General features: G+C 36.8%; 1 protein-coding gene across 12 annotated transcripts in view; it reads left to right on the forward strand.

Annotated features, from left to right (window-relative positions):
- Positions 1–14,126, forward strand: part of LOC147836507 (uncharacterized) — a 193,972-nt gene that overhangs the window by 127,175 nt on the left and 52,671 nt on the right. For 3 of the 12 annotated variants that reach the window (XR_015494190.1, XR_015494188.1, XR_015494193.1), the window contains 2 exons: positions 6,889–7,054; positions 8,344–8,479. The exons of 1 other annotated variant lie outside the window; for it this stretch is intronic. Coding sequence is in view for 4 of the 11 variants with exons in the window: in XM_087258093.1 (XP_087114219.1) it covers positions 4,768–4,775; positions 6,889–7,054; positions 8,344–8,479 (310 nt within the window). In the remaining 7 variants the exon portion in view is untranslated. Of the gene's footprint in view, positions 1–2,845; positions 3,006–3,486; positions 4,586–4,668; positions 4,776–6,888; positions 7,055–8,343; positions 8,480–14,126 lie in introns of those variants that run through there. 8 more of the 12 variants (XM_087258092.1, XM_087258094.1, XR_015494192.1 and 5 more) reach the window with 6 other exon arrangements.

A 14,126-nucleotide genomic window follows, 5' to 3' on the forward strand; every position in this document is an offset into this window, starting at 1 on the left:
TTATATATATATTTAAATAAAAATATATATAAATAAATTCAAAGGAGGGCTAATAATTCTGACTTAAAATGTATAAATAAATAAAGTAAAATATACAAAAACAAAAACTTATTCAGCGTGTTGCCAAGTCCATGCTATCTTCATTTAGATTAGATTATATTATTGTACAGACAAATGAAAAAACAAACTAATCAAACTAAAATAGCTGTGAATGTAAAACATACAATTGCTACTACTAATATTTTCCAATGACTGCAACAGTTATTCTAAAATATCACTGATTCTTACACCTTCTCACCTCTCCTTCATGATTTCCCATGTTCACTCTTCTTCCTGTCACTCTTCACAGTCACTTCATTTAATCTCTCGTGGAGCACGTACACATTCATCTGACCCATACCTGACATTCATCTCTCTGAAAGACTAGATTCACACATCATCCTGACAGAAATAGACAGAAAACACCAACTACAGTTATTGGAGCCACTCCTCATTACTCACATTTAACACATGCAATGCATTTATAATATTTGCAGGATAGTAAATATTTAAGCTCAGTAACATTTGCCAAAAATGTAAAAAAATCAATAAATAAATAATGTATAAAAGAAACCTTTATAACACAAACTGTTGAAGGCATATAACACATTAGGCTCTGATTTTACAATCTAGAGCATGGCCTAAAGAGCACGACACAAAGATAGCAGTGTTGTTTTTTATATTAATGTAGACAATAGTACTGTGATTTTTAACATTTTTTTTTTTTGATCTCTCACATTTAAATATATTGTGTGCTGTTGTGAATCCCTGTGTAAGTAATAAGCATTGTGTGTGCATGTTTGGTACCTGCCTATCACAAATGCTCTCTTTAAATGACTAAACAAACAAAAAAATGGGTAACACTTTATTTTGATGGTCAAATTGAGTATTAGTAGACTGTCTGTTGATACTGCTCCTTCAACATGCATTTAACTGACTATAAGAAACTATGCAAGTACATGTCAACTTACACTAACCCTAACAGCAACCTAACAGTCTACTTATAATCTAATGAGAATTAGTTGGCATAGATGCAATGTAACTTAAATTGAACAAATCAACCATTAAAATGAAGTGTGACCCAAAAATGTGCCTTTGGGTTTAGGTCAGTTTTTAATTGGTCAGTGGCGCTTTCTATTTCAGTTGTCTCAAAATAGCAACATGCTTTAACACACCTGAAACTGATACCTGCGCCCTGATGAAATGAACAAAGAAACTTGCATTGGATCTGGCACCCACATTGCACCAAGTCTATTATAGTATTTATATATTATTAAAATAAACATAGCATTCTGAATAAAACAGGCTGAAATGGTATGGTTTAAAAAAAATAATCATATTTTTTTTCCAAGTAATGTAAATTTTAATTTTAATTTTTCATAAACAAATATGTTTAATTAGTCCTGGAGCAACACAGAAAAGTAATAGGTTTAAAAGCCACACATCTTCTGAGTATATGTTTTGAATTGGATGCCAATATCATGCAAAATGAAATTTCTGGAATAATTTTTTTGAGACAATGTCTTGTGGTTTTCTCCCTTTCCTTGTTTGTGGAGAAGCAGTCTGATGACCACACATGTGCTGGGGGTTTCTAACACTGTTTTAGTCTTTTCACATACCACTAATTTTTTAGTTGTAAAATGATAGACAGAAGCATGTAGTATGAATGTGAACAGTCATGACATTATAAACTCATCGCATTTAAGATCTATTGGTTTAAAACAAATGATATACACCGCCTGTTTGAGACACAATATAAAGTAGACTGGAAGCACTGCATTAAATCTAATAGTATTAGTTAATGCATTTACTAACATGAACTAATCATGAACTACACATGTACAGCATTTATTAATCATAATTGAACATTTACTAATGCATTATTAACATCCAAGTCCATGCTTGTTAACATTAGTTAATGCACCATGAGTTAACATGAACTAACAGTGAACTACTGTATTTTAGTAGTAAATGTATTGTTCAGTGTTTGTTCATGTTAGTAAATGCATTAATTAACATTAACTAGTGAACCTTATTGTAAAGTGTAAGCAATTTAATTTTTCCATTCAATGACTTTAAAATTTCAACATTTATTTCACCATAGTATTTTCAATGGATTTTCTGCACTCGCCTGCTGCTCTTTAAAAACCTTGCATTTAAATGACCTTTCATCTCGTTTTACACTTGAACAACTACCTGTAAATGAATGCATCAGTCTATTTAACTTACTATATTTTGATTAAATTATTGACGCTGTAAAAGAAAAAAATATGAAATGAAAAACACTCCTGTGCATAAAGCCTACTAGAGCCTCCATATCAACAGTTCAAAACTCTATGAGTGACACATGCTGTTTTAACACATTTGAAATGTTTTCTATTTGATTTCTCATTCGTATTGTGTGATTAAAATATGATTTTTAATCCTCATGTAAATCATTTTGAATTGGCACTGTAGGAAATGTGCTATAAAAATAAACTTGCCTCGATTAATGTGTTCTATAGTCTTTGATTTGACTGAATAAAAACGAATGCAAATACAATGTAGTGAAAACTCAAGTACGAACAGCTCTAAATGGTCATTATTAGTGGAAAGCCATGAGCTGCAAATCATCTTTAACAAGTCCTGTCCTTCCAGAGCTCCATAAAGAGCTGGCAGCTGAATTATACTAATAGGCCTTTGTTACTGTTTGATTTGCCACATGGGAAGTGCCTTCGGAGCTGCAGTGTGTCATTGTTCATTCTCTCTCTCTCTGTTCCCAGATGTTTCTCACCTCTCAATCAACTCTATTTCTCCTTCCCTCCAGGATATACCACTCCACTCGTTCTCTTTTTACTTCACCACGTTCCCTGACGCAGCTCCTGTCCTCCTTCGCTTTTTTCTTTTGTTCCAACTAATAGTCTCGGAGACGGTAATAAATCTCGACTGGCCCTGTTGAGAAAGACGAGCGGCGACGTTGACAGATGGTGAGGAATTTACAGGATTACAGGTGGAGTCAGGTGATTGATTGGGTTTGCGTTGCACATGAGAAGAATTACTGTCGGAAGATGCACGATGATGGCCTGATGTATTGCTCAGCCAAGCCTGATGAGGAAGAGAGAGTGGACTTAAACAATGGTTTACAAGCTTCCATCTCACTCCCATTCACATCCATGGCACTGTGTCTTTGTGTTCCTGGTGCTCTTCCAGAATTCAAAAGAAAGCCCATTTATTCTTTGACACGAACAAGCTGGCAATAGCAGTTCAATCATGTGCTGCTGGAGGACCTGTAGGCCACAAAAACACTGCGGGTAAATACAGTCGTCACTCCTCTACACTCCTCTGTTCTGTATGCAGAGTTGAGTTATTTATGATGGCGACAGGAGCGTTCAGTAACAATCAGATTTGTTAGATGTGAAAGCAGCGCTGGCAGCTCATCCGAGGTAGACGAGCTAGAAAACCACAGATATGTGAACACACAAGTGTTTATTTGAAAAGAAAATATTCAGTTTATTTACATTTAAATGTAATAACTCAATCTCGGTTTCCAGCACATCCCGAAGAAGGCCTGCGGAGGCCATTTGAGTATTGTCAAATACTCTAGAATACGCAAGACATGTCACTCATATAGTTTTGAATGGGGAAAAGAGTAATAGTCAATATGTTGAATAAAGCCCCGCCTACTAGTACAGGAGCCAATCATCAATTGCTATAGACCAGGCTCACATTGGCTAATTGGGAAGACTGGGAGTATTCCTGGTGGGCTGGTCTGTTTTTTTGCCTCAGGGTCCAGTGTCCCTAGATGCCTGCACTCTTAGCAGTCTCAGCAGTTGCACTTTTTTAATTAATTAATTAGTTAGTTAGTAAAGCTGCGGTCACATTAGAGTTTCAGCGTGCGATATTCTGTCTTGTGGTGCTGGGAAAAGGGATTATTAATCAAGCTTATTAGACATTTAAAAAAGCGAGAAATTGCTCCATGTTTTAAATTTCTGTCCAGAGAAGTCATGTTTTGATCCTCGATTGGTCTCACGCTGTCAAGTGATGCGATTTCGCAGGTCAGAGTTCACCAAGGTTGAACTTTGCACTGCAGCAACCTGCGAAACTTGACGCGTTTCCGGTCTGACACATTCGCATGCGTATGAATGAAAGTCTATGGGAGGAAAAACCCCAGTGTGACTGCAGCTTTAGTTAGTTAGTTAGTTAGTTAGTTAGTTAGTTAGTTAGTTAGTTAGTTTGTTTGTTTGTTTGTTTGTTTGACCATAGCCTCACTCTTTTAATAAATATTTTACTGCAGCTTCACTCTTTTTATTTGTTTTCTCATAGCCCCATGAGCAGAATGCACCCTGCAGGTTAATGATGACATAATTATAATTTGACTCCCCAACAGTGACACCTTGCTCATCAGCAAAATCATTTTTTTAAGAGATACGTGAGAGATGTAAAATTTATAATAAAGTGCAAAGGTGGCGCTGAAAAGGCCAGAATTAAAAAAAAGATGACTACATTTTTCATTAAAACCAGCGGCAGCGAAGAAGAACTATATAATGAAATGGCCGGTAAGTTAACGGTAAGCTAGTTAGGAGCAGTGCCAAACAGCAATGTCTACAAACCAACAAACATTTATATACTGAAGGTTTTCTTGTACTGTAGCTCTTCAGCAGCAGCAGCCTCTTGTCCAGTTTGCTGATAACAGTGAAGAGCCAGCCCCGTAACATTAACAAGCACCAATCATGAGCCCAACACACTAGAATGGGCAGGTAGGATTGTCATTGTGTGAATAATTAATATTAATGAATATTACACCTGCTCAATGAAAAATGTCTTAACTTGATCAGAAAGCTATAAAGGGGAAAAAACATGAAGCCACCATTAGAAAGTAACACTGTGGTTAAAAATGTCTGGCAGATAACAGTGCAATATTTGCTTTATTCTTTTTATTGTATAAGGACTGGATAATTGTGTTTAAGGACTGGATATATTAACAGTTTTGAACAGAATATAGGTTCAGATATTGCAGAAAAGGATGTTGTAATGTTTGAAAGAATAGTGTTGGAGATTTTTCTACCCTTTAATGTTCTCATTATGAAAAATATTTAAAGTTATAAAGCAGTTGTTTCCTGAAAAGAAGATGTGATGGTGGCATTCATCTTTATTTTATACATATAGTTTAATATATATATTTGTATTTATTTGATATTTTTTTCATTTAAAAGTTAGGATATTTATGAGCGCTAACTCTTACAGAAAATAGATTCTGATACTGTTAAACATTACATTGTGTTAACTGTTCAAATAATTCTTCACTACTGAATAATGAAGTGGCCGATCTAAGGCTTGATTCTCCAGGGCTGAAAAGGAGTCCCACTCCGGCCCTGCTATAGACTGACGTTTCTCTAGGGGAAAAGCTCAGACTAGACGTGTGCTTTTACGACAGTTTGGTGGTCAACAAACACACTGGAATCTTAATGAATACTTGCTTCACCGACAGAAGAAATATATTTAAATAATACTTGAAATCTGCGCTTTTAGATGAACCAAGTGTACTTGAAAACAAAGGTTTTTTGCTTTTGTAAACATTATGAAACGAACGTGAGGTACAGTCCGTCCTGTCAAATGAAAATCACATGACAGCAACTACTCAAACGCCCACAAACTTGTAAACAAAGAGTCGCTGTCATTTCTGGAGGAGATTCGCCATCAAGACAAAGTTATGAATTACTTCAGAAGACCAGCGTGATCAGGCGAAGCATTATTTAGAGGATGGTAATGTGTAGAACAGCCATAAATGAGGCTGGTATCGTGATCTCGTTCCTTTAGAGCAGGGGTCACCAAACTTGTTCGTGGAGGGCCGGTGCCCTACAGATTTTAGCTCCAACTCTAATCAAACACACCTGCACAAGCTAATCAAGGTCTTATAAGTGTACTTGAAATATCCAGGCAGGTGTGTTGAAGCAAGTTGGAGCTAAACCCTGCAGGGACACCGACCATCCAGGACCAAGATTGGTGACCCCTGCTTTAGAGTGTGTATGCACATTAGCTCGGGCAACCTGAAAATGACGTTTAAAAACTAAACTTATATGATTGTTTAACTTTATTGGTGATTCCACATTTGTAATGTAATTGTAAGCTTTGCAAACAGGTTTGGATAATTTGCTGTTCCCTATTCAGACAAAATACACGAGCATACTGCCCGTGAGACATTTCAAAGATGGCCGCCGAGTGAAATGACTTGCCTTAAAGGGACTTTGGTATAGTAAAGAAGCTTAAGAAATTGTTTTGAGATTTTTTAAAAGCTTATTCAACTGGAAGTTGCCTTGATGAGATTGGTACACTGGTCAGACAATGCTACCTCATGACAATTGATTTAAATTGCAAAACATTACAGTTGAATTAAGAACACTTTACCAATCACACGGAGACATTTAAAATGACACCAAACATGAATATAGAGCCACAAGATACACCATATTAAAAACTTGGACATTCTGCGTAGAGCTGCTCTGGTGGAGAAGGTAAAGTAGAGGGCAGAGGATGCATGATCGAGACAGAAAAACTGGTTCCTAGCTGATCCTAGCTGATATACTTCTCAGATTAGAAAGTTTATTGTTTTAGTGCCGGACAATTCCTGTGGTCTTGTGTTGTGTGGAATTCCATAACAGTACTCAGAGTTTAATATTATTATTATTATCCATACAGATCAGTGACTTAAACCAAGTGTCCCTTAAATATCACCCTCAATCTTGAACTCTTCTTGAAATCTTAGCAGATCATCTTGACCACATCTACATGATAAAATGCATTCATTAGCGGCCACTTACTACATATACAAATGTTATAAATTGACAATTTTATGTAGCATTTTTTTTGCAGTAGGTGGTGCTGTCGCCTCACACCAAGGTCGCTAGGTCGCTGGTTCGAACCTCGGCTCAGTTGGTGTTTCTGTGAGGAGTTTGCATGTTCTCCCTGCCTTCGCGTGGGTTTCCTCCGAGTGCTCCGGTTTCCCCCACAGTCCAAAGAAATGCTGCAGGTGATTTGGGTAAGCTAAATTGTCCGTAGTGTATAAGTGTGGGTGTGTGAGAATGTGTGTGTGGATGTTTCCCAGAGATGGGTTGCGGCTGGAAGGGCATCTGCTGCATAAAAACTTGCTGGATAAGTAGGTGGTTCATTCCGCTGTGGCGACCTGGAATTAATAAAGGGACTAAGCCGACAAGAAAATGAATAAATGTAGCATTTTTCAAAGGTATTTTTATTTAAAGAAGAATTTTGTTGACTTTTTTTGAAGGTTTACTGCTGTCAATATGCATATACTGAGCACTCTTGAGAAACAAGACTTCAACTGACATAAAAAATAAGCTTAACACAATTTTCCCTGATAACTTCAATCAGCTGTATTACACAATCCAGGCATGTAATTATGGTCCACATGATGAAGGGTATTTGGCTAGCAAGTCTGCATCTATTATTCAGTTCACAGACCCTAAATCTAAGTGCTCCTTTATCGTTTCATGTGCATTGTCTTCTGAAAATATACGGAGCGATGTCTGGAAATGAAGACAATAGGCTTTCATTTGATGTTTTACACATGGTAATTATATTGTATGATTGGATCTGGCATCTGAACCTAACTTTGTGGTTGACGAGTACTGTTAATGAAGTACTTTAATTGTGTCACATTAGCAATTAGTCCCAAAGTAGCCGCTCATATTGAAAGATAAATTTGCTGTAGTTTTTCCCCGGTAGAGCAATAATTAAAAGCCATCTACAGACTGACCCGTTGACACCGACTAAACAGCTAATTTGAGCTCAAATTATCCATTATTCCAGCACTGTTACCACGTCAGAATAGCACATGGAGGATGCTGAAATGATAAATATGTGCAGTATTATGCAGGACATTACTAAACCCTTGGCAGGGACACCTACTTGCAACCCTGGCTCATTATTGATACGTACCCCTGTAAACATTTCTGGACAGAGCGAAAGACGTCCCAGGAGGTATGTTCTTTTTTTGGTGTTTTTGTTTTTGTAAATTTGTGCTGGCTATTCTCACGTAAATCCACCAGAGGCTGCTGTTGACTGACTGAATGACTGACTGCCCAATAACCTCACCCACCCCCTTCTCGAAACCCAACCGATAGTTTTTTAAAAGCATCGATTGACCCAATCACCCATTCCCTAAACCTGACAGCATTTTTAAAAACAATTTAAAAAAAATTATAATAATCTCACAGCCGCCTAATTTGTACAATGTTTTCAGATCTTACTACAATCTCACTCTGTTATGCACTTTTTTATTTCTGTTTTCCCCCTTTGTATTTGTCTTAGCTGCTTTCTGGAACTGTTCTTTGCTGGACTCAGACCCCGTTGTCGCAGTCAACTCCTCTCTGTGTCTCAAGTTCGCTGATGTATGTGGCCAAATACTGGGCAAACTGGAAACAGCGGAAAAGCCATCCACAAGGAGGTAAGTGGTCAGCTGGTGGCTCGAAAAGAAACAGAAGCTGTCGGTGGCATCATACCGCCCGTCGTGTTCATTTCAAGGACGGAATGCAGCCATATAAAGCTTTGGCTAAATAATTCAAGCTCTCCAGAAATATATATGGGGGTCATGTTTTGACAATAAGCCTGTGTTGCTTACTTGATGGGGTGTTCCAAGAGTAGATTTATCAGCTGATAACCATTGATAATGCTCATTCACTTGAATGATAACATTCGAATCGGCTGGATTTTGCCGCTTGGTTATGACGTATTGTGTATGTCAAGTTTTCATAACAAAGGCATCGCAAACAATGTAATCTTTGCATTTTAAAACTAAGCGAATAACACTGTAATGACAGTTATCATACTGTAAGCATGCATAAAATCGCCTTCATATTCACAACGTGTTCATGCTTATAATTGTGTCTCTTATTGTGTACACACACTTCAAGTAAAGTGTTATCAAAATCTTTAAAGGCAGACACACACACAGACAGTATTTTTATTATATAAATGAACTGTACATATACTGGAGTTGTGCATGGCGGAATAGAAATGAACAGTGTGAATGTTCATTTGAGCTGTGAATCACTGCGACTCTGAACTACACCCACAGCAGACTCATCCTCTTCACATGAGAGCTGCATTAAAGACTTCATTAACCTCACACTCAAATATGTGTTTAGAAGTCACAGGCTATGTTTACACAGAGTATACATGCAGATTAGATGCTCAGAGCTCTTTTTGAAGACACCGGATGAGTGTGTGTGTGTGTGCGTCTGAATATTTATTGTAAAAAATCTCTCCTCAGACTCTTATTGCTTTGTTTTATTTATTTCCCCGAAGGCTTGACTTTGAGTGGACAGCTCTCTATCACAAAGCCCTATTTCTTTTGATTGCTCTATTTGCACTTTGCTGAACTCTGTAAACCTTTTACCTCGTGCAGACACACTTGAACAGGACTGACGCACACTGAGTGGAATAAAATAAAGGCTCTCTGTTGAAATCTATTATTCATTGTAAACATCTAAAAAGGACTGAATCTTCTATACGGTAATGCATAGGTTGGCCTTAAAATGACAACCATTGATGCTCCTATTGAGTGAATTGAATTTGTAAATAGATGTGGTAATCCCTGGTGATTCACCCAAAACTCAACACCTTCCCTCAACTTCTTTCCAACCCATGTTTTTATTTCTTCTACGGAACATTGGTTTTGAATTTATTAGTTAAATCTTAATGTAATAATAATAATAATAATAATAATATATATATATATCTAGATTTTTTTTATAATATAATTCTAAGAGCATAAATCATTCAGTGATTCACTAAAGGTTTCAACCAAGGCTCGTTCTAAGTTACGTACTGCTGTATATATTTCTGGAGTTCTCAAATTTTAATCGCGAGTGTCATTCTCACCTGGCGTCCGTTCTTCGTACCTCGCTTAAATGATCTAAGATGATTTGGCAGATCCTGGATCTTTTAATCTTGATAATTTATCTCTCGCTAATTTGGTTCTTCAAACAAGTTCGTGAATCAGATTAGAATGTCTGGATAAACTGATCTGAGATCGCTGCGTGTGTTGTGAAGGACAGATCTATCGATCCTCGAAATCATGATCAGAAATGCAATTGGCTGATGGCACAGCAGCGTAATGACATCATCTGATTAATATTCAATTATCCATGTGAGCAAAATTACATCAAATTAGCAGTAAACGGTTTGTTAAATATGACACGCAATAACCTTCCACATTTGTTGTGAGCTGCAGGCTTTACACTTTCATGTGTCAAGTGTATTCATCATGTATTTCAATGCAAATCAATGTATTTAGTTCTACATTTAGAAAATATTTTCTTTATTATAGTAGCTGTTTTTTAATCAGTGTAAAGAATAACTGGTTGTTTACAAAAGCATTTTGATATTGGTAAAGGCATCTGCAACTTTTGTGAAGCATCAAATCACCGTCATATTAACTGTCAAAACATGTTTATGACTGCATAAATTATTGCTTTTAAAAAAGTCACATTGTGCATTTCTATTATACACAATTTGTACTAAAGCGATCTAAAAAGTTCATATCAATAAGTTTTCTCTTTGCACCACCAGGTGGCAGTCTTTGTACTTTCATTTTGAGGGTGCAGATTGCATAAGTTTTATTATTATGTATAACTTTATTTATTTTATTAATAACTATAACTTTATATATATAGTTAAAAATATGTACTATTTTCCCAAATGTATATAACTTTTACTGTAAGAAAATATCAGAATTCGGAACATACTTTCTGTATTATCTTTGCTTGAAGTGAGCCGATCTAATCCTGTTTATATGAATTGAACCTGCTCCTGATCAGGTTTGACCTAGCAGATCTGTTGCCATGACAACAACTCTCGGATCAGCTTTGAAGAGCCAAACGATTCTGGATCGTTTCAAATCGTCAATATCCAAATCCAGCTAACTGAGTAATCCATGTACGAAGAACGGACCCCTGCTGTTACCATAAAAAACCCCAAAGTCAGAGACTGACTGACCAACCGACTAATAACGTACATGGCAAGCTACTAGACAAACTTGTAAGACCTCATACCGCCCCGTAGGGTTTGTTTTAAAGATGAAATGCAGCTAAATGCTACTCTGGGTACATAATTTCCAATCTATAGAAATGTATAGGGCTACGTTAATAAATTTCTTTATGTTTGTATAATTCATTTTACAATATTTTATTGTTCATTATTTTGACAGTCAAAGCTATCTGGTGCCCCGTTTAAAAGGAGTTATTTATCTGTTATTTCTAAATTAATTGGTTCACATACGAGAGGCTAACACATCAAAATTAATATCAATACCAAAATATTGATTTTAATATTTGATCAAACCAATTATCACTACAGCAGGTAAAAGCGAAAAGGGACATCGTCATACCGCCTCGTATCGTTCATTCATTTTCTTGCCGGCTTAGTCCCTTTATTAATTTGGGGTCGCCACAGCGGAATGAACCGCCAACTTATCCAGCAAGTTTCTACGCAGCGGATGCGCTTCCAGCCGCAACCCATCTCTGGCAAACATCCACACACACATTCACACACACACTCATACACTACGGACAATTTAGCCTACCCAATTCACCTGAACCCCATGTCTTTGGACTGTAAGGAAAACCGGAGCACGGAAACCCATGTGAACACAGGGAGAACATACAAACTCCACACAGAAACGCCAACTGAGCCAAGGATCAAACCAACGACCTTCTTGCTATGAGGCGACAGCACTACCTACTGTGCCACTGCGAGGCTATTGGTTTGACATTCCTTCGCACAAATCTTCAATTAGCAATCAGTCTGCAAACATTAAGAACAGTGGAAGGTCTGTGTTGTTTTGTGCCAGCATGAATGGAGGAGGTCTATAGTGGCTATATCCTACACTCCCAATAGATTTGACTGTATGTTGGTTTACATGTGTTTTCTCTAATATTTACAGTATTTTATTACTTTTGTCTGTTTTTATTTTAATTTTATTTATTTATTTAATTTTACAGTATTTCAGTTTCCAGCCCCACTTTGAAAAAAGTCATGAACTCAATATAAATTTAATCAAAGCATTTCTTATTCTGGATCCAATTCTTTGCAAAAAAGGCAAATTTGACAGCCCAAATAGAAAGACACCAAATGGCATTGGCAATAGGCTACAATGGCAAGCTATGGTGCACTGATTCACACTGAGTTCTGTATTTAGTATTTAGTTGTCCATTGTGAAACAATCTATTAAAAGAGCTCATATGCTTGTTTGCAAGTTGTGTTTTTTGAAGGTAAAACTAGCTTTTGTTGCATATTTTAAATGTTTTGATGCGGCATGTGCGTTTTGCAAACAAAATGTGTCATTTTGACCATGAGTGCAGCTGTTGAGGCCAGTGTGTTAAATGTTTTGAAAATGTGGCGTTTCAGTTCACAGCTGCATCAAAGCAATTAAAAAACTGTAAGTAAAAGTAAAGCAGTACAGCCTCAAAAATTAACAAAAGTAAAAAAGTAAAAAGTACCCGTTTCAACCACAGTCCCAAAGACATGCGGTAAAGGTGAATAATAATTCAAGTAAACTGGCAGTGTATAAGTGTGAATGTGAGTGTTTTCTAGTACTGGGTTGCAGATGGAAAGGTATCCGTTGTGTAAAACATATGCTGGAATAATTATATTTTTATTTATAAATTGCCCAGTGTACTTACATTTGTTGTTGAAAAATTTGTTAATTGTTAAATTGTTAAAAAAATCAATAAAAACTGAAAAACAGCAAAATTTTAGTATTAGGAAATGTGAACTTATCAGAAATAAAGGAAATAAACCGCAATGCATAATTAAAAAAAAAAAAATTGATTGTTTTAGTACTAAATGTACAAATCTTTACAAAAGCACTATAATTTGCTGCATTAGATTGAAACACCAGAGAAAGCCTGTGCAGTATGATCAGAAGTGGACAAAAGGCTTAAGCCAGGGATGTCCAGACTTGGTCCTGAAAAGCCGGTGTCCTGCAAAGTTTAGTTCCAACCCCAATCAGACACACCTGGGTTAGCTAATCAAGCTCTTACTAGGCAGTCTAGAAACATCCTTGCAGGTGTGTTGAAGCAAGTTGGACCTAAAATCTGCAGGACACTGGCACCCCAGGACCGAGTTTGGACACCCCTGGCTTAAGCAAAAATGGCATGCTTTTGAACTGGAATGTGTATCGCTTGTCTACCTGTGATCCGAATGAGCAAAGGGTGTCTTATTACCGTGTAAACAGGGTAGCATCAGTCTTGTTAGATTCGCCGTCTCCCTCTGTCACGTCTGTAAGTCATCCTAGCTTTTCTCATAGTAATCTTAATAAACTAGCCCACGTATGGTGCGTGATAGCTTTGAAAAGGCCGCACAGTGGAGCACGCAGGTGCGCAATTGCACAATGACAAGAAATGATATACTGTAGATCGCACCAACAAACACATTTACAAAACAAAAGTAACGACCGTGGGTTAAAAAATATATGTAGTAGAAAGTACAGATATTTGTGTAAAAATGTAAGAAGTAAAAGTAAAAAGTTGTCAAAAATATAAGCATCGAAGTAAAGTACTGCTACCAGAAAAATCTACTTAAGTACAGTAACAAAGTGTTTGTACTTCATTACTTTCCATCTCTGGTTTCAGCGAAAAGTATGTCAAACATCGAATGAAAATGCATGTTTCCAAGCACTTCACGGGATGTTTAATTAATAAACTAAACTTAAAATAGCTCTTACATCCAGTGTTGTGTTCATATTTATGATTACATTTATTTATCTAGCACCATGGTCCTGCAAGACACAACACTGTAGCTCAACAACACTTGAAAAACTTGTCTGTTTTCAAAAGTTTGCGCATTCAATCCAACACAACTTTTAGTTGAGAGCGGTGTTTAGTCTAAACATCTCCTGAAAAAGTAAACAATCCGATAACAAGTTATAGTTCCACTTTGGAAAAATAACTCATGCTTGCAGACGTGTGTAATTACAGTACGTAATGAATTGTGTCCCAGTGTGAGCTCTAGTTTCTCGATGTGGAGTGCAGGCTGATACTCCTAATTGAGTGCGACATGTTAACGACCGCACATCAGTTTCTCAGCCACTC

The sequence above is a fragment of the Danio rerio genome, chromosome 6 (assembly GCF_052040795.2).
Source record: "Danio rerio strain M-AB ecotype USA chromosome 6, GRCz13ab, whole genome shotgun sequence".
Taxonomy (NCBI): Eukaryota; Metazoa; Chordata; class Actinopteri; order Cypriniformes; family Danionidae; genus Danio; species Danio rerio.